The sequence below is a fragment of the Genypterus blacodes genome, unplaced genomic scaffold (assembly GCF_046128005.1).
Source record: "Genypterus blacodes isolate CSIRO-AG114 ecotype Tasmania unplaced genomic scaffold, CSIRO-AGI_Gbla_v1 ptg000007l_1, whole genome shotgun sequence".
In the NCBI taxonomy this organism is placed as follows: Eukaryota; Metazoa; Chordata; class Actinopteri; order Ophidiiformes; family Ophidiidae; genus Genypterus; species Genypterus blacodes.
Window position 1 is genome coordinate 3,568,366 of NW_027466821.1, and position 26,264 is coordinate 3,594,629.

The 26,264-nt window shown below is 46.0% G+C and overlaps 1 protein-coding gene across 3 annotated transcripts in view; it reads right to left on the minus strand.

Moving 5' to 3' along the window:
- Positions 1-238: 238 nt before the first annotated feature.
- Positions 239-26,264, minus strand: part of celsr1a (cadherin EGF LAG seven-pass G-type receptor 1a) — a 70,912-nt gene continuing 44,886 nt past the window's right edge. The window contains exons 7-35 of one of the 3 annotated variants that reach the window (XM_076152137.1): positions 20,097-20,254; positions 18,911-19,074; positions 18,681-18,806; positions 16,746-16,912; positions 16,470-16,655; positions 16,259-16,372; positions 15,999-16,173; positions 15,760-15,901; positions 13,982-14,102; positions 13,700-13,883; positions 11,971-12,072; positions 11,173-11,267; positions 10,699-10,908; positions 10,410-10,593; positions 9,945-10,317; positions 9,164-9,331; positions 8,916-9,042; positions 8,621-8,821; positions 6,941-7,115; positions 6,409-6,521; positions 6,233-6,312; positions 5,986-6,112; positions 5,743-5,868; positions 5,554-5,645; positions 3,563-3,663; positions 3,330-3,470; positions 2,961-3,233; positions 2,500-2,875; positions 239-2,163 (exon numbers count right to left, since the gene is read on the minus strand). In XM_076152137.1, coding sequence (XP_076008252.1) covers positions 2,136-2,163; positions 2,500-2,875; positions 2,961-3,233; positions 3,330-3,470; positions 3,563-3,663; positions 5,554-5,645; positions 5,743-5,868; positions 5,986-6,112; positions 6,233-6,312; positions 6,409-6,521; positions 6,941-7,115; positions 8,621-8,821; positions 8,916-9,042; positions 9,164-9,331; positions 9,945-10,317; positions 10,410-10,593; positions 10,699-10,908; positions 11,173-11,267; positions 11,971-12,072; positions 13,700-13,883; positions 13,982-14,102; positions 15,760-15,901; positions 15,999-16,173; positions 16,259-16,372; positions 16,470-16,655; positions 16,746-16,912; positions 18,681-18,806; positions 18,911-19,074; positions 20,097-20,254 — 4,629 coding nt within the window. In that variant the 3' untranslated portion in view covers positions 239-2,135. Of the gene's footprint in view, positions 2,197-2,499; positions 2,876-2,960; positions 3,234-3,329; positions 3,471-3,562; positions 3,664-5,511; positions 5,646-5,742; positions 5,869-5,985; positions 6,113-6,232; positions 6,313-6,408; positions 6,522-6,940; positions 7,116-8,620; positions 8,822-8,915; positions 9,043-9,163; positions 9,332-9,944; positions 10,318-10,409; positions 10,594-10,698; positions 10,909-11,172; positions 11,268-11,970; positions 12,073-13,699; positions 13,884-13,981; positions 14,103-15,759; positions 15,902-15,998; positions 16,174-16,258; positions 16,373-16,469; positions 16,656-16,745; positions 16,913-18,680; positions 18,807-18,910; positions 19,075-20,096; positions 20,255-26,264 lie in introns of all 3 variants that reach the window. The other 2 variants (XM_076152119.1, XM_076152128.1) reach the window with 2 other exon arrangements.

Sequence of the window (26,264 nt, forward strand, 5' to 3'; positions counted from 1 at the left end):
GTGTGTGTGTGTGTGCGTCTGATGCAATAAGCGCAGACAAGCTGGTGTATGTGTTTATGTACCAAAGTAAGTTGACATACTGTATTAAAACTGGCAGCTTCTGTTGTTCTACGAGGACTAACACAGTCTTACTAATACAATAAAGACACCCCCTCCCCCCTTTCCCCGTCCCCCCTCAGATATTAAGGTTCAAATGTGAAATGGGTCGAGACGAGGTGGTTAAAAATTCAATGTGTCATCTTTAATTTTACAGTCACAATCATGTTTTTGTTTCCAGTGTCTTAAAACCATAAAAAATAAATATACATTATGTTACAAAACATTTCCAGTGTCTGGGATCATACAAAAACAAGGACAGCTATCCACAGCATTGATTACACGAGGGCAAGACACTGGCTCCAGAATGGGGGGTGTGTGTGTGTGTGTGTGTGTGTGTGTGTGTGTGTGTGTGCGCGCGTGTGTATGGTACATAGGCATTCAGGGAGTGGTAAACATATTGTACTAGCTGCAAATTGCGTAAGAGTTGACTTCAATTAACTTTAACCCAAACAATAAAGGAGAGAGAATAAAAATGATTTGTCAACTTATTATTTTTGATGAAGACTCAAAAGTCATTTCTCCTTAATATGCAAATTAAGCGTGAACTGATTTGAGTTGAAAGTGAAGAGAAAACAACTCCTATCTGCATATTTCAGGACTTTGGTTACCAGGAGTGAGTTGCAATTGGACAATCGGGGCAGCATGGACACTGGAAGACGAGGCTTAAGGTTCATAGTGCTTAAAAAAGACAGACAGAGATTACATCACAGAGGTGGTTTCACATATTAATGCTCATTAAGGCCCAGAGGATAAGACACTGCGTACATGTGCGTGGGACATTCTAGGTCACGTGTGTAAAGAGAATTGTCTTCTGTCTTCTGTCCGTGTGAATGTAATATGCTTTGAATGCATGCATGTCCTATATACACTGTGATACACATATTTGGGATGGCTTGATGGAGGCTTTGAAAGGGGACATATTTTACAGATTTCCATATTTTCACTCGTAATCTCCCTGGGTGCTGCAGTGCTGTGCACACTTGGTGAAAACAGGCCAGTTATGTTGCAATTAGCCAAAACGGCGGCAACCATGTTATGATTGATGGTATGTGGTAGGTTTGTGACGCATAGTAATGCTGTGTGTGTGTGTGTGTGTGTTGCATGCATAAGGCCTCTTTCCAGGGCGCGGGGGGCCGAAGGCACATGTTTGCTCTTGGACTTTTGTTCGCAGTCAGTCAAAACCAGCATACAGAGAGATTTTCCTCACTTGGTTCATCCTAGTGCAACACACATAATCAATTTGCAGTAGTGGAAGAGTTCTGTCTTGTCATCGCTACAGCGGAAATACAAAATAGATCCATTTTCTTCACCTTTCAGAATATCTACACGTTAATTACACTCTAAACACACTGCATTGACTCGTCTCCGAGTTTTAAAAAAAGCAAGGGAGCACTTTGGAGGGCTGTGAAAGCTCCGTCCACATTGATGAGTGGGGTGTGTCCAAAGTTCTACCCCCCCTTTATAGTGCACTTGGTACAATCCACAGGCAGGTTGAGTCAGTGAGAACAGGTTGAGAACATTTCTGATGTACAGCTTTGTGTCCGTGTTGGGCCTCCTGGTGCTTTGTCTGTACCAGCACGTATCTGTATCCATGCTCAGTGGTTACATGTCTGTCTGCTCTGTGTCCATGAGAAGAAACAGGCCATGCAGGAAGCGCTGCCCAGCTGTTTTGACTCTCACTCTGACACACCCCATGCAGGAAGATGTTGCTGATTCTGGGCTTGCACTGCATTCTGGGAGAATTCTGTATCTACTGAAACACCGCCCTCATTTTCCTTTAAGTAGTTTTTGGCACAAACGGCTCCATTAAATCCGCTCCTGAACATTCCGACGTGGCATTCCCTTTAATAGTGTTACCTCCTTTCTTTCATTCTGTTCATTTTTAATACTGCTCTCCAAAGAGAGGGAACAAAGAGAGGAGGGATGGATGGTCAGATCAGGCCTGGAGAACGTGTGCCCCGTCTTCTCAATCAGACGATCTTCAGTTGCCTCCTCCTCCTCCTCCTCCTCCTCTGGCAGCTCCCTGGCTCCTCTTCTCACAAGGGAAGGCTGGTCTGGGTTTTCCTAACAGGTCAGATCGAAGTCTCATTACTGCCGCTGTTAGCGTAGGAGAGGAGAGGGAGGGGAGGAGGAAGGAAGGGGGGAGGGATGCAGGGAGTGAGGGAGTGAGGGAGAGAACGAGAGGCAGGGGGGAGAACATGCGAGGTCAAAACGGATGCAGGGAGGTAGGAGGTCATCATGCAGCATTTATGCAGGGTGGGTTCACTCGTTTGTGCTATAAGGGCTCTACTGAAATACCATACATGCATTCTACTACATAACTTGTCTATTTAATCTTATTATTAATCAGTATTCAATCTAATCTGGGGAATTAATCGTTGTTACATGCAAACTACTAACTCTGAGTCGGACTCGTTGCCTCCGTTGACCGTGGGAGACTTAAGGTGCATGGCCACGCCCCCGTTGGTCTCCCTGTAGATGGCGTTCACCGGCGGTAGGGTAATCTGTGGCCGCGGGGCGACGGGCGGCTTGAAGATGGGGCCTCCGTCGTGGTTGCCGGGGCGACCTCCTCCGCCTTCGTTAGAGGCTAACGACGGTGTCCGCGACGACGGGGTCATGATGTTGACAGAGGGCGGCAGCGAGGAGGCGTTGTTGTTGATGGGCGCCGGTGATGTGATGGTGGGGTGGTTGTAGTCGCTCAGCTTCTCCCTCAGCCGGTTCTTCATGTTCTTGTCGTTGAGTGGCGGCGGGTAGCTGATTTTGTTCTTTAAGATACCTGGAAGAAATGAAATCGGAATCAAATTAGCTCACCGCGAATCTGAACAAATGAGACAAATTCTGCTTCGGCTGAATCAACGGACCTTTCCGCTGCTCAGGATGGTGGTTGGTGTTGCTGTTGGGCAGGCTGGGCGGCGCCACTGCTTCTTTCGCGTTGCTGGCCGACTCGCTGTCTCTGTCCTGGGCCGCCTCCCGCTCCCTGTCACCCGTGTGGTTGAGCTTATTCTCCGGGTGCAGTTCCACGTTCACCTTGGTCTCCACCCTAAGCCGCTCTGCACCAAGGGGATCCTCGCTGTCACTGGCTGTGGTGGCGTCTACGGGCCAGTAAGGCTTCACGTGGTTGGACAATGAATCCCCTGATAGTGTGACAGAAGACATATTAGACCCTAGATACTTAGCATTGAACACGTAACCCTTGACCCGACTGCTGAGTTCAACACGACCGTATGTACCTTTAGGCGTGCTGTGAAGGGGCCTCTCGTTGTTCCACTTCGGCTTGATGTGCAGCTCGTCATCCTCGCTGTCGGAGGAGTGGGAGGAGGCGTAGGAGGAGCTGTGCTCGTCCCCGGACAGCTCACTGTCCGAGTCTGAGTCTGCAAGTGACAAGGAGGGAGGAGAAGCGTGAGCAGATCAAGTTTCACTGATGAAACAGAAGATAAGATTGGGTTCATTTTTGCAAACTCACCGTCTCCTTTGGTGCCGTTTCGGTGGAACAAAGGTCCATCCAGGTCTGTGTGTCCTTTAGCTGTCCCTGAAGAAACACTGGGCTTCTGTCCAGACTCATCCCTACACAGATGGAGACAGCAGAGAAGGAGGAAGATGGAAGTGGATCGGTAGAGTGAGGAGGGGAGGGAGGAAGTGAGGAAATTGAGGAGAAAAGAAGAATTGCCAAATGAGTTCAAGCCCCGACTTGATGTTTGAGGAAACTGACATACAGCAGCTAAAACATCAGACTTCTCTCATTCCAAACAGTTTGCCTAAACAAAAACACAAAAAAGAAATTGTATTTTCCGCTTGAGGGTGGGTGAACTCTATCTGCATATGATTCCTGTCAGAATACACTGAGTATCTTGGGTTAATACGACGCAACAGGCCTCTCCTCTCCTCTCCTCTCCTCTCCTCTCCTCTCCTCTCCTCTCCTCTCCTATCACCTCCTCTGCTCTCAGGATTGAGACATTGGCTGCATGGTGAAAGAGCGACTGGAGACTCTGACCTGGCTGATGGCTGAGAACCTTCTGGAAACAACTGGAGAAATGCTAACAGCTGCAGGGAAGAAGTATGTGTGTGTGTGTGTGTGTGTGTGTGTGTTAGATTCCCTCAACAGGTATCCTCCCATCTCCACCACCCTCGTTTCTCCCTCTATTTTCCTCTGACTCTTGGCCCATTTCTCTTTTTGTTGTCCATAATGTCTTTCTCCGCCTCCCTCATTCCTTCTCTCTCTCCTTCTTTAACACACACACACACACACACACACACACACACACACACACACATTCAGAGTGGCAGCACGCCACACGGCAGCCCCTTCAGGTGTTTTCTGCTCTTATTGACCCCGGTGTCATCTCCCATTACCCAGCTGACAGCTTTATGAGCCGCTGCGTACAGTCAGACCTAACTCGGCTTCTGTAAATCTGGTAAAAACAGCAGGTATATGTAACATCAGCCCACATCAAAGAACACACGCCTGTGATGCACTGAAACACACACCTGTACCAGACAAGCAGGTGAGAAAATGAAGAACCTTAACAGAGTTATAAATATGTCAGCATGTTGACATCTTAACTCAATAAATCTGATATACTCAGGTTGTTTTGTCCAGTTACTGATGGTAAGGCGCATGAAGCATGAAGCTCAGAATACACTATTAAAAAGGGTGAAGAGAAAAATGGAAAGAAATGCAAATCAGCTACAAAAGATGCAACACAACCTGAATCAAAAAATCTATGAAAACATTTTTTTGTGAAATAAATTAAATGAATTTACAATTTCAATAAAAGCAATATATTTTAGTACAAATATGAATATAAAAAAAAAAATAATGAGCCTAACAAATGTATATATATATTTATTTACTGCTTTAACTATATATTACTCTGTGTGAAATATTTAATATATACATTTACCAACCTTACTCACACTGTTTAGTCCTCACATTTAGAAAAACAAAATGTCAGGTTGTGATGTATTCTGTCTGTATGGACGGGCTTACTGTAAGCTTCGGTTCATTGTGTGGAGTTTAAGCAGCGATGCCATGCGCTTGCAGATCCCAGCATTGTCTCTCATACATGCGGAGTGCAGAAAAAGAGAAAGCAACACTGTGCCTGAACCTAATCTAAAAGGCAAAATAGATGGGGTGAAGGGTGTATATATGCGAATACACAGTGTGTGTGTGTGTGTGTATAAGTGGGGTATGTTAGTATGTGTGAGACATTTGACCATCACCAGACAGGCGTGCAGAGAGACAAAGATATACAAAAGAGGGAAATGTTACAAAAAAACACACACGCTCTCGCTCTCGCTCTCGCTCTTACTCTCTCTCTCTCTCTCTCTCCCACTCTCTCCCTCTAATCCACACACTCTTGGTGCACAGCAGCAGTGTAGTAAAGCAGCCATGCAGTCAGTTTGTCCATGTACCTGAGTGTGTAAGCCAGGAAGCTGCTGCGGCTCTTGGCTGACCTGATCGTGCTGTCCAGGGACACGGTGGACTCCCCGATGGCCGAGCGGTACAGGGCATCCTCCGTGTACGTGTTGTTACAGTTGAGGGAGCGCTGAGGATGGACGGAGGGTGGAATGACAGAAAAAAACAATCATTTACAAACCAAAACGGATCTGTGTGTGTGTGAGAGGGTGTGTGTGTCCACTCACAGTGAGCAGAGAGGCTCTTGTGGCGCTGCTCTCATCCGTTATGGTTTTCTTTCCCGTGAAGACGTTCTTCAGATTTTTTCTTACTTCTCTGTTGAAGATCACGTGGAAGAAAAAGATGAAGATGCCCTGTGAAGACAGTGAGAGAGAGAGCGTTTCAGAAGAGTGTGTGTGCGCACAGGAGGAAGATGATGATGGATCAAGTTGTCGTTTATCTGTTCTCAGGGTTTGGACACACTGACTTACCTGCAGGCAGCTGAAGCCCGCGAACAGGTAGTGGAAGGTCATTACGTCGCTGTTGACCGCCATCAGACCCAGCATCCAGGTGGCGCTGATGAGTAGCAGTAGGAGGAAAGCCATACGAAGAGCAGGACTATGACAGGATAAACATGATGAAGATCAGATTCCCGCACGTGTGATTCGAATATACATTTTACAGTTAACACCAGGGTTTCAAACCCTCTGGTTACGGCTCTGTGACTGAAACACTTACATAGCGCCTGACTTCTCGAAGGCTTTCTGCCTGCGACCGCACGACGCCTTCGCAGCCAGAATGAAGATCACAATGTTGACCTTTGGAGAAGCGTAGAGACAGAAAAGTCAAACGAGAGTGCTCCATTTTCTCTTATGAGTTCTTAGGTATGGATGCGTTAAAGTCATTTTAAGTACCAGGACGACAACAAAAATGGGCCCGGCGAAGCTCCAGATGAGTGTGTCGTGCACAGACAGCCAGCAGAAATCGGGATTCCCATAACCTTGAGGGTCGAGGCCCACTGCCAAGCCTACACACACACACACACACACACACAAACAAAAGCAACACGATGAACCAAACGTTTTCCCTCTGCCCTGTGTTTCTTCTTCCCCTTGCAGCCGTCGAGCAGGCGAGACAGAAATTGCGCAACGCAATGCCACAATTATATTTACAGATGCTATAAATCATGAGAGATACCTTCACGAGATAGGAAAGAGGGGAATACTTAAAAACTTTATGGTATTGAGCATTACTGTCATTCTGACACATTTTTGACAATCAAGTAAAACCTCGACATCTCTTCCCGCCGTCTGTCTATCAGCCTGTGTTTTCCTTTGTCTCTTCTACAGCAGATTTCCCACGAGGATCACAGCCTCTTCAGACGAGGCGAGTAGCAGCATGAAAGCGCCCTGATTACATGGGTGGGTGTGTGTGCGTGTGTCTCACCGGTGATGATAGCCGGTATGCCCCAGCCCATGGCATAGTAGAACCTCATGTGTCCGTGGTTGATGTTCCTCAACTCCGTCAGCATGCGGTAGATGTGCAGCCCCTCCACGAACATCCAGGCGAACGTGCACATGTAGAAGTAATGGAGGAGGATGGCGATGACCGTGCACACAAACTGGAGGGGGAGAGAGAGCGAGAGAGAGAGAGAGAGAGAGAGAGAGAGAGAGAAAAAGAGAGGGATGGAAATTCGTGAGTGACAGAAAATGTTTGTATTTTATTTTTTCTTTCCAGTATAACATTAATCTGCTATCCATACATCCATTCAACATCTCCAATACATCCATCCATCCATCTTTGCATCCCTCCGCTGATCCGTCCATTATAGATTCTTCCATCCTCTCTTTCTTCTTTTATTAACTGCTAAGGAATGCAGTAAGTCAGATACAACGGTTTGAGAGAAAGAGAAAGAAAGAGAGAGAGATGGAGAGAGATAGAGAGAGGACAGGATCATAAATCATCCTGCTGATAGCCCTGGGCACACGCTGACAGCATTCCACAGTTCTGACACACACACACACATCTAAACACACTGATGATTCCAAAACTGCAGGTGAGTCATTGAACTCTTATCGGTAGCTGCACCTAGACCCAGATTAGGTCGCTGCTGAATCCCCACCATGTCGTAACCTGACGTGGCGGCGTACACGACTGAAACCAGGCTCGCTCTTCGTGTGTCTCTGCTCTACAAATCTCATTCCATCCCGAGGATTACCTGCCAATTAAACGATTAATGAGGCCTTCTGTACCGCCGTATCGAATGAAAAGAAGACGTTGTTTTGGGAAATGTTTGCCAGATCTTACCAGCCTGAGGCCTGCTACTGGAGAAAGGTTCCAGTCACAGCACGTCTCCCATAATGGCCTGAGGACGTGTGTGTGTGTGTGTGTGGGTGTTGTGTGTGAGTGTGTTTGTCCAAATGTTTGAGTCAGCAGACTTCAAAGAATTCCCACACCTTTTGATCCTACTGTATATCTGACAAACCCTAGCTCCATATTCAACTGTAAACTTAAAACCTTCTGCTTTGTCCCAGCCAATCACCTACGCAGACTTCAAGACTTTCTGAAAATCTACTTAGAGAGTTTATATTTGGAGCAGGGTTTAGCAAAGAGCACATTCCAGGTTATTACAGTCATTAGTCAAGCATCAAAACACATAATCTGTCCAATAAAGGCAGACTCTCAGGTAGGCCTTGGACTGTTGAGTCTGGTAAAGCCCCTGTCAACACAGTGTCAGACGTCTTGCCTGCAGGCCAAACAAATATCATAGCACGCCCGGCGGGGTCTAATGCAGTAAACCCCCGGATCGAGGCGTCTTTATCTCGCATCAAGTTCCACCATGCCGCAAGCACAGGAAACGTACGCACAGATAACAGATCCAGTGTTTCAAGAAATGTGGCTGTAGTTTGATTCGATATAAAACTTTTATCCTACACAGGTCTGCAATATTTAAAAATACTACTAACGTTAGAAATTTGAGGGAAGAAAACACCCAGAGGAGTCGTCATGTGAGGTTTTGAATTCCATTCAGAAGTCTTGCCAAGATGCTGCAAGGCTGTGGTTTTCCAACATGAGATTTGATCCGAAAGTTCTAGAAAGTCGCATTAACTATTATCCGTGACTCACCGGGTTGTCAGTCTGGTTGATGCCGAGCAGGAAGATGAGTTCGGAGAAGAACAGCGCGGCCACCAGGTTCCTGTGGATGGCGTGCAGGTTGGAGTGCATCCGGCGCAACAGGCACAGCAGGATGAAGGTGAGGAGGAGGAGGAAGAGGGAGACGGACACGGTGGTGTAGGTGACGATTTTCAGCGGGAGCACGTCGCCATTCTAAGGGGAGAGAACACACATCTTCGCTGCAGTTCTGGGACGTCAGGGGTAAAGTCTCATACACACACACACCAGCACATCCTTGTGCACTCACCTCTCTCTTTGAAATGTCCATGAGCACGGCAAAGCTGGTCATGTGATTACACTGGCAGCTGATGTGACTGTTGTTTCTGTTGAGCAGCTCGCAGCCTTTCGACGACCACCCCCCTGTCCCTCCGATCCTAAACACAACAACACACACCCCATCCAGGAAGAGTGTAAGAAATCCAAGTTTGTGTTCACAAGTTTAATCCCAGTCAATGTGTGATGACAATGTCCTCTGTGTGTGTGTGACCAACTCACGCGATAGAGTGGTTCCAGAAGACGCACACAGGCTTGGTCCTCTCCTTTGTCTCCAGCAGGGTGAACTCTAGTGTGATGGGGGGGTCCAGGGTGGCGGGGAGGGGCGGGCCCTCACTGTGGACTGTGGCACTCACGATCGCTGTGTTGATCACCGGACGGTTGGGCAGCCTGGAAACACACCAAAAATTAAGGCGACTTTCTCACACACACAGAGGCACATATAGAGGCACAAGTATGGTAAACCTTACAAGATGTTTACTTTGTTAACTCTCTACTTGATCAGAATCCTGTTTCAAGTGACTTCATCTGTTATCCTACACCTCAAACCCAATAACTCCATATTCCTGACCACCCAGATAGAGTTTAAAGGCCTGTCCGAGCACAGATAAGTACTTATACTTCTGTTAAACACACCTAAATGTTATGATGTGCATTCAGCGTAAAGATTAAACATTTCCCATATGAAATACTTTCAGTGTACTTAAACCTCACAGAGTATGACAAATTATACACACGCCTGCATGCGGGCGGCTGTGAGTGTGTGCAATGCCTTTGTTCCTATTATTAAATGACATTTTTCATCCTTAGTGCTTGGGTCTGACAGCCATGAATCATGACTTTTGGCTGGATTATGTTTCATCCTTGCACAGTTTGTGAGAAAATTCTATGCACTCTGTTTCTCAAATATATCTTGTGTATCAACATAGTCTGAAGTTATTCTAACCTATTTTGTAACCTTAACATTGAATTATGGGTAACTGCATGTGCTTCAGTCGTCTACCTGAGGCTCCTGCGGTCGGGGTCATATCTCTCTGGGAGCAGCTGACTCAGTGACTTGAACACCATCACCACGGCGACAGGCAGAGGGGCAATGGGCTCAATGTAGCGGCGTTTCCTGTCGGACACCGTGTGCGCCTCCGCCTCCTGCTTCTCTTTCTCCGTCTCCTCATTCTCCTCAGGGGGCTCGGTTCTGGTGGCGGGGGTGACGCTGGGCTCTGCTGAGTTAGACACCCTGCGACCCTGAGGCTGGAGGTTAAACTGAGGGAAGAGCACAAAGGAGCCAAGGTCTTTGGGGAAAGCCTCATGGTTGTCCAGGAAATGAGGGAACGTGGCCCTCTCTGGGTCCGACACGTCCAGGTAGTCCACGGTCAAAACTGGAAAGGAGTCAGACAGAGAGGGCTTAAAGAACATATCCAAAATGATCATTACATGTACTCAAAGCTATACGTTTTCTTTGTCCGCTCACTCATGTTTTCGGTGACGATGGTGAAAGGTTTGAGGTAGGTTTTCCTGACGTTCTGCGCCAGCGTGTTGGCGTACTCCTCGAAATTCCGGAGCAGATGAGCCGTTCCGCCCTCTGTCTTCTGGATCTGCTCCCAGTGCTCCTTGTTGTCGGGACTCAATATGGCACTGCCGGCTCGCACCAAATTCTAGAAAAACATAAAAAAAAAACATTACAAAAAATATGCTACTGGTCCTACAACTTCATCAAATAATTATGTGAAGTATTAGTATAGTATATTCGGGGAAAATACCTCATTAAACTCTGCGTCTCTCATTGTGGTGAGGTCGAATCCCGCCTGCCTGCTCTCATATTGTAGCACCTGGTTCAGCAGCTGGGCCGCCGTCTTCACGTCATTGCCGTAGAAATGCTGGGTGCCGCTGGTGGCGCTGTGGAGCATTCGCACAATGGTCTTGGAGCGGCCGCTGTCCATTCTTGAACTGTTGCGGCGCAGATCCTCGTTCTGAAAGAGAGAATAGAGGGGACAGAGAAAGGTGCGGAAAAAAAGAGCAGGTCAGAGGAGAGGAAACCTGAGATGAAACATAATAGAAATAAGCCTAACCCAGGATTAGTGTGACTTAGTGAGTGTTGTGTTCAGGTTCCAACAACAACGGGTGAAATACTTTGTTTACTCCTCCGATTTAACCTGAAAATCATCAAAACGGCCGTTGGGAAGATTTAAACCTGAGAGTAATGGTGTTGCTGTTTTATCTGGTGTTGTACTCACCAGTTTCCTCAGCTGGGAGAAGGAGACGGTGGTGCAGTTAAACATCTCAGGTGACAGCCAGCCTTTTTCATCGTTGCAGTGGCGAATGGCGGTACCTGGGGACAGACAACAGAAACTCAACACTAGTCCATACAAAGCAGAAAACATCAGGAAAACAGACTTACAAACTGAACTGAGATCAGAAAAATAAAGAGAGCCCCTGTAAAGTGCTCTGGGGTGGAGTTCAATGCCTTAAGTAAAACTGAAGCAGCGGTATTGTTCTCGTCTGCATTAGTTGGAGAAGAAGGCTTCAGTGGAAAGACATGTCTCTTAACCGTTGTTCTAAAGAAACAGGCGGAAAAATTTTCCAGCGGGAGCCAAGAGATGGCGATGTGCAAAGTTAGCAAATTAATTCCCCAAAAGAGTCCGGGGAATCGACAATGGAGTTGCCATGGCGATGGCAGTCACTAGGGGGTAACCCGGCAAGTGAAATGGCTTGACGAAGTACAGGTCAGTGATCTCGAATCATGCCTTCACCCCTCTCTCTCTCTCTCTCTCTTTCTCTCTCTCTCTCTCTTGCTCTCTCTCTCGCTCTCTCTCTCTCTCTCACACACACGTACATACAAATACACACACAAAGCTACAGCAGGCTGTAACTGGGTTACGATCACACATTAACTTGACCTTGACATGAACTTGGTCATCAGTCAGCGTGACTGTCCCTTGAAACAGCCTGATCGGACCTCTGTGGCGAGGACCACACACTGTTCTGACCACGTCCAGACCTTTGCCCCTTGTCATTGATGAAACAGCACTCACCAACAGATCCTTTGGGACAGTTCATGGCAGCAGGGCGTCCAAACTTGGTCTTGGGCCACCAGATGCCAGCATCGAAAGCTTTGGGGCAGCCCTCGTACACCACTGTGAAGGACAAAGGACGAAGGTGATGATGAAGGTCAAACCTGACAGTATCTGGTAAATGTAAAATGTAACTATATCATATATCCTCATATCATATTATATCATATAGTACCAATATTATACATATGTATCACATCAGAGTGTGAACTTGGAACTTGTGTTTGTAGTCTCCTTCTTTCCTTTCCTTCAGACCCGACACTCAAATCCCCAAAGTCAAGTCAAGTCAAGTTTATTTATACAGCCTGATATCACAGCAATGTCTCAAAGCGCTTTACAAGCCCAACCCAGCCCAAAGCTCTCTTGGAAGACGTGGAAAACATCCCAAAATCCTTACACAGACTTACTTACACGGAAAAGGGGGAAATAGGCAATTTTACAGACACTCCCTTTTATTGACCAGGCCCGGCATGGAATCGGAAGCAAACTTTTAAACCAAATGTCTCATAATGTCAGGACACCACCGTTACTCACTAACCAATCCACTCCAACCAGATAGAGCAGCAGAAGAACAGAAACCGTGGAGCATAATTCATTATCAGGGTTAATAAATCACTACAACAAAACCAGGTTGGGACCTGCATGTTGGCTGGTTAGTGGTTTCGCTCGATAGCTCTGCATTTGGTCATGTGACCTGGCACCCCACAGTGTTAACTCTTAGGAGCCACTTCTTCTGCTACACTATCGCTTTCCTGTTATTCAGATTAAACATTCCAGTCTTTGAAGGCAGCAGTGACGTTAACCATACATTTATTCTGTGCTCCCTGTGGAACTGACTCAAAAGCTGCTGGGCTTTGTTTGTTTCTGAGCTGACAGACTGGTATGAGGCCTGCTGTGGATGGTCGCAGCTCAGTGACACAGAAACAAACACAGACCTCATTTATCATCAGGGAGAAAAAAACATATCCTCCCCCTCTTCCTCTCCTCTATTTAATTTCCTCCTTAAATACACTTTGACCTCTTGCTTTTGTTCGTCAGTGTCTCCTTCCTTCTCTCATGTCACATTCCCTTTTCCTTCCACCTGTATAACATTTCCCCCTTTCCTTTCCTTTCCTTTCCTTTCCTTTCCTTTCCTTTCCTTTCCTTTCCTTTCCTTTCCTTTCTTCCCCCTTATTTAAATCCCTAAAAACTGTAACCGTGAATTTGAATTTCCCTAAGATTTCAACAGAGGAAATTAATGAGTTATAAAGAGTGTAGGCTTTAAATTAAAAGTCCGGACACGTTGTGTGAGTGTGATGAGCGTCATATTGGGTCAAACAGTAGGCAGACTGCCATTCATTTTCTATTAGGGGACTTGGTGGTTTTGTCTTTCTGCTCTTTCCATTCATCGTTACTGTATTGTGTGTGTGCAGTCTCAATGCCAACTTAGCCCGGGAGCCAGGCTCGCCTCTTCTGCTTGACTGGATGGCAACAAAGAGGCAAAGTTAGCTCGGCCGAAAGCACCAGCAGATGTGAGCGACAGTATTTGTCTTGCTCTGACACTTTGTGGATTCATGCGACCAGCACTTCGGGGAAGAACACACTAACTTTTTGAAGGGTTTTCTAATATGCCATGTTCATTTCAAGAAAATGATTAGGAATGTGCACAAAAATGATGCTGTTTTGAGTTTTAATGAGTGTATTCACATACCCTCGCATCCAGTGGGGGTGACCTCGGCGAAGGGGTGGTCACAGTGGTTACACTGACGACCTATGACCCCTCCCTTGCAGGGGCACTGTCCAGTTTGCGGGTCGCAGGTTCGGGACTCGGAGCCCACAGAGAAACACTCGCAGGGGTGGCAAGTGTCATCACCCTCTGGTCGATAGTAGTTATCCTGCAGGGAGGAAGAAGAGAGTAGAGGATGAAGGCCAGGGACAAAAGCACAAACTCCAACTCCAATTCCTCCACGTGGACTGAAGTGTCTGAGTTTACCTTGCAGCGACACTCTCCGGTGGTCTTGTTGCAGTCAGGGTGAAATCCCCTACTGACTTCGCAGTTACAGGGTCCACACACAGGACTGCCCCACCAGCCTCGAGGACACGGCTTCTCCACCCTGGAACAACAGGCAGCAAGGCATAAAGTCCAGCAAACCCAAATGGCATTGTAAAAAAAAGAGTCGATTTGGTCTGGACCCAACTGATTGCGGTGTTCACATAGTAAACCTTGCTTTGGTCTCAACCACCGTGCATTTGAGTTCTGATGTACCAATCTAGAGGGGGAAACGCCCGCACGGTCTGAAAACAGCCTAAAATGCAGTTTACTATTGCACACATTGTTGTTAATAAAATGATTTTCATCAACTTATTTTAAGATAAGATGAATTGTATAGAAATCAATTTTGTCAGTATCACTTGACAATGTAAGCCGTTCAACTACCTGAAGAGAAATATACAATTAATTACAACCCAATCTGTATTGGAGAAAAAAGATATAGTAATAATAACATTAACAATACAGTTCAATGATAAATATATAAAATGTAAATAAAATAAAATAAAATAAAATAAAATAAAATAAAATAAAATAAAATAAAATAAAATAAACACACTGCCACATAAACAGGCTTGATGCCGACTTACTACTGTCTTTCAAAAAAGACAACCCAGCCCAAATCTGATAGCTGACTATCAGGTAAAGTTATCTGTGACTGAATGCTCTATGTACCTGAATCTAACATAAACTTCCTCTACACTTTTCAGAAAGTGACTCAAGTGTGACTCATTCATTCATGCACTCACACACACACACACACACACACACACACACACACACACACACACACACACACACACACACACACACACACACACAGTCTCCCTGTGTTGTGATGTGATCCGATAGGGGCCGAACACAGGGTGAGGGCAGCGGAGACTAAACACCTGTGGAGGCTCAGTCAAGCGTTGCGGGGGAATCCCACATTCTGCCTAACACAGGAAGTGATGCGTGTCATAGGGGTCATAGTTCAGGGGGAAAAGAGTGTCTCGATCAGGGCTGAATAGCGCACGTGGGCTCTTGCACAATGCCAACTGTGCAAAAATACACACTTAATCTGCACGGATAAATTGACTCAGTGTAACTATAATACACCACATTATTGTTTTTTTTATGAAAATCCATCAGAGAATATATTTTTTAGTATTAATATTTGATTTGTTATCCCACAAATATCTTTTTACTTTTCTTCTGCATGCACCTGAATTTCCATTTTCTAGTTCCAGTTTCATCTTATCTAATCTTTTGCGAGCAGTTCAGAGATTCAATCCCAGCACTGCACCTGTTGTAACAAAAGGAGTATGAACGTGTGTGTGTGTGCAGGTGAATCAGACGGACAGAGAGCATGTGTATCAGCATCGACACACAGTAGGTAGATTGAATTTGGAGGAGATAAGCTCCCAATTTTACCTGATAGTTTGATTATTCCTTTCTTTCATTCTATCTCTCTCACACACACACTCACACACAATCAAGCTCAGATTACTGGCTAATAAAGTTGCTCGGAGGCGATAAGACGTTGGCAAAAGTACAAAAACTTGGTGAGAGGTCAACATAACTAAAGAGGATTAGTGGGCTCTGTTGGAGGCAAAGTCCACAAGGCTGCAGTGGAAATCAACAGTGGTCGCTTAATTTCCGTAAATCTAGATTTAGGCTGATGAAAACATACGACATGTCAGGAGGAACTTCACCTACAGACACACAGAAAGGATTCTTACTTGTTTTCACAGTATTGTCCGTAGTAGCTCTGTCCACATTCACAGGTGTAGCCGTGGGACGAGCTGGGCTTGCGGACGCAGGTGGACACGTGCTCACAGGGATTGAGCTGACAGGCATCCAAGCACTCTTTACCAAAGTAACCTGTGGATGGACAGAGACACCGAAGGACAAGGGGAGTGAAGAGAGGCGCCAAAAGCTCATCCGGAGAGATTTAAAATGGTACGCAATTGCTGCTTACCTGGGTCGCAGACGCAGGTGTGTGTGCTCCAGTCGTCGCTGCAGTGGCTGTTTTCGGGGCACATGTGGGCGTCGCAGGGGTCGGCCAGGTCGCAGCCTTCCTCCACGCGGATCTTCAGGCCCTGAGCCATGTTCACGTTGGCAACGTTGGTGGACGTCTCACCCATACGCACGCCCTAATAAATCAGTGTTTTCAGTGAGATATTTCCTTACAGAGGATGTTTTTGTTGATGCAGATGACACACACATACACACACTAACCTGAATACAGCCAGTGAAGCCCCTGCTGACATGGTTCCCCTTCCCTGGCAAACCTCCAATATGAAGTGTTTGTAGCTTCAAACCGGGAAGGTCATTTCCGATCTCAACTGACTTCTGTACGAACAAACACAAGAACAAAATTGGTGTCTATAGAAACAAAGACGAATTGGGTGCATCCTTGTCTCCTCGTGGTGATCATTTGCGTTGTTACCTGGTACATGCCATAGTCCAGGGACACAGCCACCATGTATTTGATGTCCTTGCCGTCTTTGACGCTGGTCAGTTCTATCAATAGGTGGTGCCACTCGCCGTCATTGACCCGTACTTGAGTGAAGCCCAGCGACGCCACCAGCTTCTGTTTGAGCAACACCTCCATGCGGACCTGCTGCTCACTCACCTGAATCAGTCACAGTATCGTCAATAGCCCGTAATTGATTCAGTTTCATTCTAAAATAGATGTTTGTCAAATATTTCTGCTGTATCTCACCATGAGGTTGATGGTGGAGGACAGTCCGGCATTCGCTTGCATCAGAGTGCCAGCAGGCTGCCTGGTGCGGAACATGAGGCCCATGTACCAGGGCACGGCGATGGTGACGTCCGGGTCACTCCAAGAGACCAAGGCCTGACCGTCAAAGAACTGAGGGGACGGCATCACTGGACAGGGATGAGGGGATTAGTATTTGGCATTCACAGCACTGCTTTGGTAAACACATATTCCCATATTACACTATAAAAGAAACAAGGCAATCAACAAGAAGCATAATATGTGCCCTTAACATACTGGTGAACACACACACACACACACGCACACTGCTTGCCTTTTTCAACACAACATACAGTGAGCGTTGCAGTGTAATCTGTAACTCTGTATCGTCAAGAATCCCATGGGCGCATACTTTTATTTATATAAGTGCGCAGATTCTCACACACACACAGACCATACACTGTAATTATCAGATAAAGCAGATATTTGTCCGTGCTAGCTGGTTAAAGTCTACCATTAAAGACAAAGAAGATGTACGGATATCTAAGGACAACCAGCCACTCATTCACTCTTCTGAATCATGCTGAGAGAAAGCTGCAGGCAAACGAATGGTGGGAGCAGATGGCCTGTGCCTTTAGCGGCTTTTTGAATCTCAAATCAGCACTTGTCCGTGCTCGGGTCCAGATTCTGTTGCTGGTGTTAATCTCTACCCGTTTTGTGCACTTGACTCTTGCTGAAAGTGACACGTCGTGGATGGGAGAGCAGACACAGTGGAGCTTTTCACCGGGGCCAGACGTGAACAATCAGACAGGCAGGTCCTACCAGAATCCCCCAAAATTGTCTACCTCTTCTTGAGTCTGAACCAAGATAACCAGGTAAGATGATAAACACATTTTCATTTACTACAGAAGCTTGTCTGACACCAATCCAGACGTTTAAACTTGAGATCTGACCCTGGAGCATGTACCAGCTGTATTCATTGCAGATATTTAGTCCCCATTGTTCTCTTGTTCTTAGAACTTGTTCCATGCCTTTAAAAATATGGTCTGCTGGATCAGAACCTGACATGAAGATCCCTGAAGCAAAGGGAAGAAAGTGCAACGACATCACCAGGCGGTTCAGAACCAAAGTTTTTTTTCCCATCCGCCCTGGATGAATCTGGCAGTGTCGAATACCAGCCAACAAACATCTTGTTTCTCATATGGCAGCGAGGTGTCGAAGCCTCCAACCAAGTGTTTCAACAAGCAGCAGAAGGGGCCAAAACCATTTTTTCCCCCGGCTCCTCTGTGATCCCGGCCCAATTCAGACACCGGATCAGGGGCCTGGCTACCTCATAGACAAGAAGGATAAGAGAGACATTGACACCTCTGCACATTTTTTTGGAAGCTTGCCCTGGAGGAAAAAATCAAAGTTCTCTGCTTACAACAGAAGAACACGAGATGGGTTATTACTCAGAGGAGTGGCATCGCCGGAGTGTAAATAAAAACACTGCTGGCAAGTGATAATGCTTTTGTGTTCCACCAGTCAAGAATGTGTAGGGGAAAGTAGAAATAGCTGCGATATACATTTGTTATCAAATCTGGACTTTAATAGGAAACTCATCCATAGCTCGTTTTATGTCCTCAGATACAAAACCCAAGTCATCATTTTTACTAACTCTATCGTGCGGCTCACTGTGACCATTGTGAGCGCTGCATGACTCATGCATGGGGGAGATGTTCCTTATCCCATCTCATCACCAAAATAAAAGTCTTGGAATTCTGGAAGTACCTTAAGACATAGAGATAAACATTCGCGTGCCTGTAGACACATGCTGATTTGGTCACAGACACACCCGTGTAAACAAAGACAAACACATGAGCACAATGCTGATGTGCATGCTAACTCTCTCTCTCTCTCTCTCTCTCTCAGACACAAACACGCACACGCACTCATTACCTTGTTCACAGTTCTTGCCGCCGTAACCAGTAGGACACTCGCAGCTGTACGTATTCCATCTGCTGACACACACGCCTCCGTTGTGACACACCTCGCTTGTGCAGAAGTTCTTCTTGGCAGGACAACCTTGTCATTAAAGACATGTCACGTATTAATGTGTTGAAGGGAGACATACAAATTGAGATCAGAGTTTTTGAGCCTTAAACTTCTATACAACAATAACGTCTCACCTGGTGTGGTGCCGTTGTTCGCGATGAAGCCTGCCATGTCTATGGGTTTGCTGTCAATGCTGAGGTTTCGCATGCAGCCCACAAAGTTCCTGTTCCTGACCGGGAAGTCCTCGGGGAGGTTGGGAACGCCACCTAGCAACAGCGGCCCCGTCAGGTCCAGTGATCTGCAGGGGACAGATAGGAAATGGATCACATACACACTCTGTGACACAACGCTGCACAGGAACAATCCAAGCCACTGCATGTGCTAATGCAACCAACCAGAGACACATTCAGTGTCAGGGACATGTCTTCATTTATGATAATAATTATAATTACATTTTTATTATTAATCTTCCAGCCTGTTGAAAAGAACCCGTCAAAGTGTTAATGTGAGCACACCCAAATCCATTGGGTGCGAACCTGACTAAACAGGAATACTTGGGGTGAGTTTGAATGTTGGGAGAGATACGTTTTCCCTCCCTCAGTGAGCGTGCCCCTCGCTCTGGGAGGAATCAGCTGATCGCCCTGGATGACTTTCAATTCGGATATTCAGAAGATCCAGTAATTAAGCTGCTATAGAAAAAGGATTATGCAATTCATGACATACGCTTTGACATATTGACAGAGAGCATATCTTACATTGTGTCTTTAACACCTCTCGGCTTCTGTGACCTGCGCAACAAGTTGTGGAGGAATGTAACCTCATTAACTCCACTTTGAAGCATGCTCTTTCTCTTTCTCTCTCTCTCTGTCTCTCTCTCTCTCTCTCTATATCCCTCTCCCCACCCTCTGCACACAAAATGTGTTTTAGCATGCAACTGTCGCTCTGCAGAAGCCCTCATACAAAAATAAACCCTCGTCTTACAAAAATTAATCAGTCTTTTGCAAACATACGCTAAGTCGGTTAAATCTGTGTTGAGATGCTCTTTTGGTGTCCAATGCCTTGTTTGACAGCAGCGACCGCACGAGGATGAAGGCGAAGATTTAAAGAGACAAAAGGAGGAGAAGATTAGAGAAGGAGGGATGTGTAATCTGTTGTAATGCAGGCAATTTAACATCACCCCCGAGGCACGACATATTTGCCGATTAGTCTCGCCATCTGTGTGTGTGTGTGTGTGTGAGTGTTCAGGCGTGGGATGGTTTGGTGAAAGAAGACCAACAGTGAGAAGGGGGACAAGAGAGAGAGAGAGAGATTCCGGCTCACTTCTTCTGTCCGGTCTGGGTGCCCTGGGCTGCGCAGGAGTAGTTGCCGATTTGGTTTCCGAAGCGGATCGCCATGGAGATGTCGCAGTCGTCCACAGCGACCACAGCCACCTTCTCTCCCGAGGGTCCGTGGGGGGTGCCCAGACGCCCGATGTTGGGCTGAAAAACAAAGTTTCATTCTGTTACACACTGCAAACACTGACTGAAGACGTTTTAATGCTTTCTGATTTATAGATTTTATTTTTCCATCAGCACCTCGCAAACAATGCCTGGCTGACTTTTACAAACTTGGAATGGGAAGTAAGCAGGCCTTTCTTGACTTAAATGGGCGACAAAACCACTATTGTGCGTCGGCTCACAACTAATGATCAACTAAGCGGGATAATTCCTCCATCAAGGCCCTGCAGCCGACCAGTTGAATTTGGACAGGCCAAGAAGAATCAGGCCACCAAACGGCTTAAATTGTGTTTGAAATGTGTGAAAGTGGAGCATTTGCTTAACAAAGGTAAGCTTGGAAATGAAAGCAGAAACATTTGTGTATTAGTATCTCAAAATTACACTTTTACGGGCATGGAAATGAGGCACTGAAGGCATCTTGATACTCTGAAATAGTTTCGTTTTACAAAATAAACCAGCGTCCTACATATGCTGACTGATACCTATAAAGTGACAGAATTTATCTCAAAACATATAGAATATTGCATAACAGAAGATGAAACCCTCATGTTTTATTTTATTGCCCTATCTCTCTCAATCTGCTATCTCTCCTGGGAGAGTGTTAAATCTCTAAACTACTAAAAACACAACAATGGGAGAGCAGATGCCAGGTATGATAATGATGCACTGTTTACATACTGCAAGGCAACCCACTTGTTTAGATTTAAGACAGATTGGAAGATTACAAACGAGACCAAAGCAAAGCAATACACCTCCATGTGAAAACATGAAGGTATGCCATGATAAAAAGGAGATAAATTTGGATAAAAGCAACAGATGAGGCAGTAGAGAGTGTGTGAGAGAATGTTTGTCTGCACAAATAGGCTTGGAGAAATTGAATACTCGAGCAGAGACATGGCAAACAAAGGAGGAGGAAATAAGAGGACGAAAAATAGAAAAGAGGGAGCGACGGACAAAAATAGGAGGAGGGAGACAAAGAGAAACTGGCAAGCGACGAGCCGCAGAGGGGGGGCGGTGTAGGCGAGTGGCAGGCGCTTCCATTTTGGCCCAGGTGGGCTCCGGCCCGGCCAAACTTTTCCAACCCACAGGGGGGCTTCATTGTCGTTCATCATTGCCACTCCCTCCGCTGTGCCCTGTTTCCACTGCCTCCACAAAAACACTTTCACGCTTTCCACAAGGACGAGCAGGAAAAGCATCCAAACAGCTGAAAGTCTGCTCTCTCTCTCTCTCTCTCTCTCACTCACTCACTCACAAACGCACACACACAGATTAAGACAGTCAGTGAGCGAGCCAGCCGTGGGAGCATTTGATCCCTTTCCTGTGGATGTGTGACAATAGCAAGGACAGCAGGCGTGGTCGTCACGGATGAACTCATGTCTCAACTGCACTCGGCATATCAAACCTACACATTCCTGCAATCGACCAAAGGATGAGCGGGGGGAAGAGGACACTGGGATTTATTCATTGTTCATCATATAAATAAAGCGAGCTGTAACTGTAATATGTTTACAGCTGTATCATTCCTATCAGAGTGACAAGGGGAGAGAGAGAGAGAGAGAGAGGCGGAGAGAGGGAGGGAGAGAGAGAGAGAGAGCGACAAGGAGCCAATTGCCCCCCGGTACCTAAAGGTGCCAACTTCTGTGAACCCCACCCGTCTTGCTATTTCCTTCTTTATATAACTGTAGCAACCACAGGCATCTGTCTTTCAGGTCTGCCCACATGTAAACTGCCGAACTCTCTGTTTGTGCGATTCCAAACGCAGAGGAGAGGGAGGACGGTTTGACGTTTGAAAAGCGAGTGACAAGATTTAATGTGGCGTTATGTAACCTGGACTCCCCTTCCTGACAGCACCCTGTGGTGAGACGCTACACTCGCTGCATTTCTGACACAAGTGAGGGAGTGTCGGGGCGTGCAGGGATACCGTTGATCATGCTTGTACGACAGTAGGATCACAATATAACCCAAAGCGCAAACCTTGAAAGTTTAGCACACATATGCGAAATCAGAAATGGAGATTCACCCTTGCAGCAGGGGGGGCATTAAACACCCACTGCTATGAAACATTAACGTCCCCCTGGGCCACTCACTGCCTGCTATGAGAGAGAGAGACTTGTTCCAGTCTAGTTTGGGCGATAAAAGCTGATCTGGTTTAGTTTTGGAGAAAAACAAAGCCTGCAGCCCTGCAGCAACAGAAAGTGATATCGCTGAAGAAACAAGTAAATGCCTCTTAGAGCTTCTCCACGAGTGAAATACTAAAACCAGAGCTTCGTACGCATGAGCGAGCATTTCAATACCTGTGGTACTTCCTCTCATAAGCTGATTAACCGAGTCATGTAGCCTATATTACAAAGGAATCCTATTAATTCCATCCACTCGCAGGGCTTATTCTGCATTTTTGCTTTAATTGCAAGATGAAAAATCTAGAGAATAGTGTGCACACTACAGCAGCGCTGGAGCTTTTCAAATCTCGGGTGACTCATGGAGAAAAGTGTCACCGCAAGCCCCAAAGCTGGAATTCTGCACAAGTGAGCAAGAAATTGAGCGAGTCACAAGTCTCAGGTCTGTGCTTGTCAGGTGTTTGTGTTGCGACATGACTTGGTGGCTTGGTTATGGCACCTAGTCCATCAGAAATCACGTGGGGGAAAAAGAAGATAATGCCAATCTGCTGTGTGTTATGCAAAAGCACAATGGTGCAAATTATGCCTCAGACTGTTGAGAAAAGACCAATAATCGAGGCGTTCGGCGGCCACAATAGGTGATTTGTCTGAGACGGAGCCGATCACTCAGCAAGTACTTTCTAGCAGAGGAACGCTAAGTCAGTCAGACGTCAGATTATGATCTTATTGTCTCTTTAAGGTTCAGTGAAGCACAGCGAGGACGACATAGAGTGAAAGAGAGAGAGAGAAATGAGAGAGAGAGAAAAGAGAGAGAGAAAAGAGAGAGAAGGACCGAAAAAAGACAGAGAGAGAGAGAGCGAAAGAGAGAGGGAGTGCAGCTGTTACACCGGCACAAACACACACTGTCAGTGTATAACTAGATACATAGATCATGCGTGTAATGTGTGTATAATATGGAGAGGATATATGAGCATTTACACAGCTGCTAGTTTACAACTGTGCACACACGCAGTTCCCATGCTAAACAAGTTTCACACACACACACACACACACACACACACACACACACACACACACAGGAGGTAATCCAATCAATCAAACACCAAATTGATAAGACGAAGGATTCTATTTGGATTTTGGAAAAAAGAGGAGAAAGGAAAGTAAGTCTTAAGACATGATAGGACCAGTTTGGTAAAAAAAAAGAAATACTCATTACAGAATTCCTTAAAAAAATTCCCAGCTCAGTCATGGCTTGGAATTCCATGGCTGGTGGACCTGTGCACAATTTCAGGCCACTTTCTGACCCCTTGTCTTCAAGTGCACTTGGCCCTTGTTTTGAGGCACCCCATGAGAGTCTCTTATTTACCCCTTCGCACGCACGCACGCACGCACGCACGCACGCACGCACGCACGCACGCACGCACGCACGCACGCACGCACGCACGCACGCACGCACGCACGCACGCACGCACTCTTGGGGGGGTTCAACATTCCCCCTGTTCATTTCTAAAGTCTCCGTCTCTTGGGGGGCCAAAGGCTCGCCGCAGCCATGGTAACGCACTTGATCCCCACAGTTACCCACAAAGACGGGAGAGGCAGAGAACGTGAGGCGTCTCACACACACACACACAAACAGATGCTAAAACAAAAAACGTATACAGCAAAACACACAGCATATTGACAGTTGCAACACAGACGCACACTTTTTACGGTAACTCCCCCTACACACATACAACACAATGACCCACCAAGGCCCACACATCATTCCCCCTCCCTCCCACACACACAAACGTCTATTACCATCAGCTGCCTGTCGAAGACGACATGATAACTCAAGCAGCCCTCCGGCCGGGATAAAGGGCCTTGCTGCATGGATTGAGTTACATGCAAAACACAGTGGGACAGCTTAGCCCAAAACACCTTCAACACTGTCAAAATGAGCAACTAATGACAAGGAAATGTGTGTGGGTGTGTGTTTGTATGTGTGTGTGTCGCGGGTGGAACAGAGGTACAACTACTATTGGTGGTCATTATAGATTTGTGCATGTAATTGTGGAGAATGGGAAGGATGTGTGTGGAATGTTTTTCTATGTGTTGAGTGAGCAAGCGGCAGTCGTGTGTGTGTGTGTGTGTGTGTGTGTGTGTGTGTGTGTGAGGAAGTGGCTGACAGAGCTGCAGCCGGCCATGCGGTTCATTTCGATCATTAAGGAAGAAGGACGCACAGCCCTCTGTTTTATTTGGGTTTGCCTAAGGAAGCGCCATTGTTGCTCAATTTCTCCCGCACTTAAGTGCTACTTCTCTTAAGGTGAAAGGCTTTAAAGTGTGTGTGTGTGTGTGTGTGTGTGTGTGTGTGTGTGTGTCAGTGTCAACCGAGACCAAAAAAACATGTTTCAATATCAGAAGCTGTCCGTAAAACAACAGTTTTGGTGCCACAACAAAACCTGGAATGAAAAATCAAGATGGGCAAGTGACCAAAACTAATATTTCCTTTAGACACTGCTGCCACAAACAGACAGTAGGTGTGTGTATGTAGGTGTATGAGAGACTGTCTGTGTGTGCGTGTGTGTGTGTCTGAAGTCAAGTTTTGGCTTCGTCACGCACAGGCTACTGTGTCCTACATTCCCTCTGGCAGCAAAAACCCATGTCATGTCCACATTACCTCACCTTCCCTGTGGCTATGTAAACCTAGAAGTGTGAATTATTCAAACACACACACACACACACACACACACACACACACACACACACACACACACACACACACACACTCACACTTTGCTCCCAGAGGCCTTACACGAGGCTACGGAGTCCAACGTTCAAGCCTATATGTTACTGCTGTCTTCCTCTCCTCATCGCGCTCCTATCTATCGCCAGGGACAGATGGACAGCGTCTTTTGTTAGCCCATAGCTTTCAAGCGACGAAAACAAATGAGCGGATGAGACACACACACACACACACACACACACACACACACACACACACACACACACACACACACACACACACACACACACTGTGGTAAGTGTAACTCTATCTGGTTTGGTACAGCTTGAGAAAGTTTCTCCTACAAGTCGACTAATATGTCCACTTGTGTGTGGGGTGACATGAATGGGATCATCTTGTTATTGATGTGCTAAAGGAGATGAGCCACATTTTATTTTAAAGCATTGTTTGCTGGCACATTTTTTGTATAATTTATTATTTAGGTTTTTCTTTTTGTCGCTGATCTTTATCTATATTCATTTATCACCATAAAATACAATTTTACTTTATAGAAGTGAAGTTCTAGTAATCTTTTTAAGAGTTTCCATAATGAACTGTAAGACATCAGTCAGGATTTTAGAAAGATGAAATTAAGTAATTGTCTATGTCACTTCCTAAAACCACAAAAATGTTATATTTTATTTGATATTCTATAGATAGTCAATATGTTTCATCAACCAAAGTGGAACAATTCAAATGAGACCTATATGGATTTCCATGCTCCTACGTTCACTTACCGAAACCACTAAACCAATGAAATACTTAAATATATGAGACACAGGGATCCACTTCTACTTTCCACTGATGCAGCACGGCTGTGCAAATTGAGCACTGACATCCCTCCTCACACTGCAATCAAGAATGTCATTTTACAGTGACAGTACATTAACTTAAATAACTTTCATCTTCACCTGACAAAATCCCTTTGTGACATTTACATACTCTTTAAGTCAGCTCTGCTCTGGTTGGACAGCTGTGTCAGTCAGGCCAGAGCTGCACGGTGGGCTGTACAATGGGGATAGTGGACAAACACTCGCTGGCCTTGTAAGCAGGTCAATTTCCTTGTGTTCCATGTTGATGTTAAGATATTACAGAAGCAAATGACTAAGCA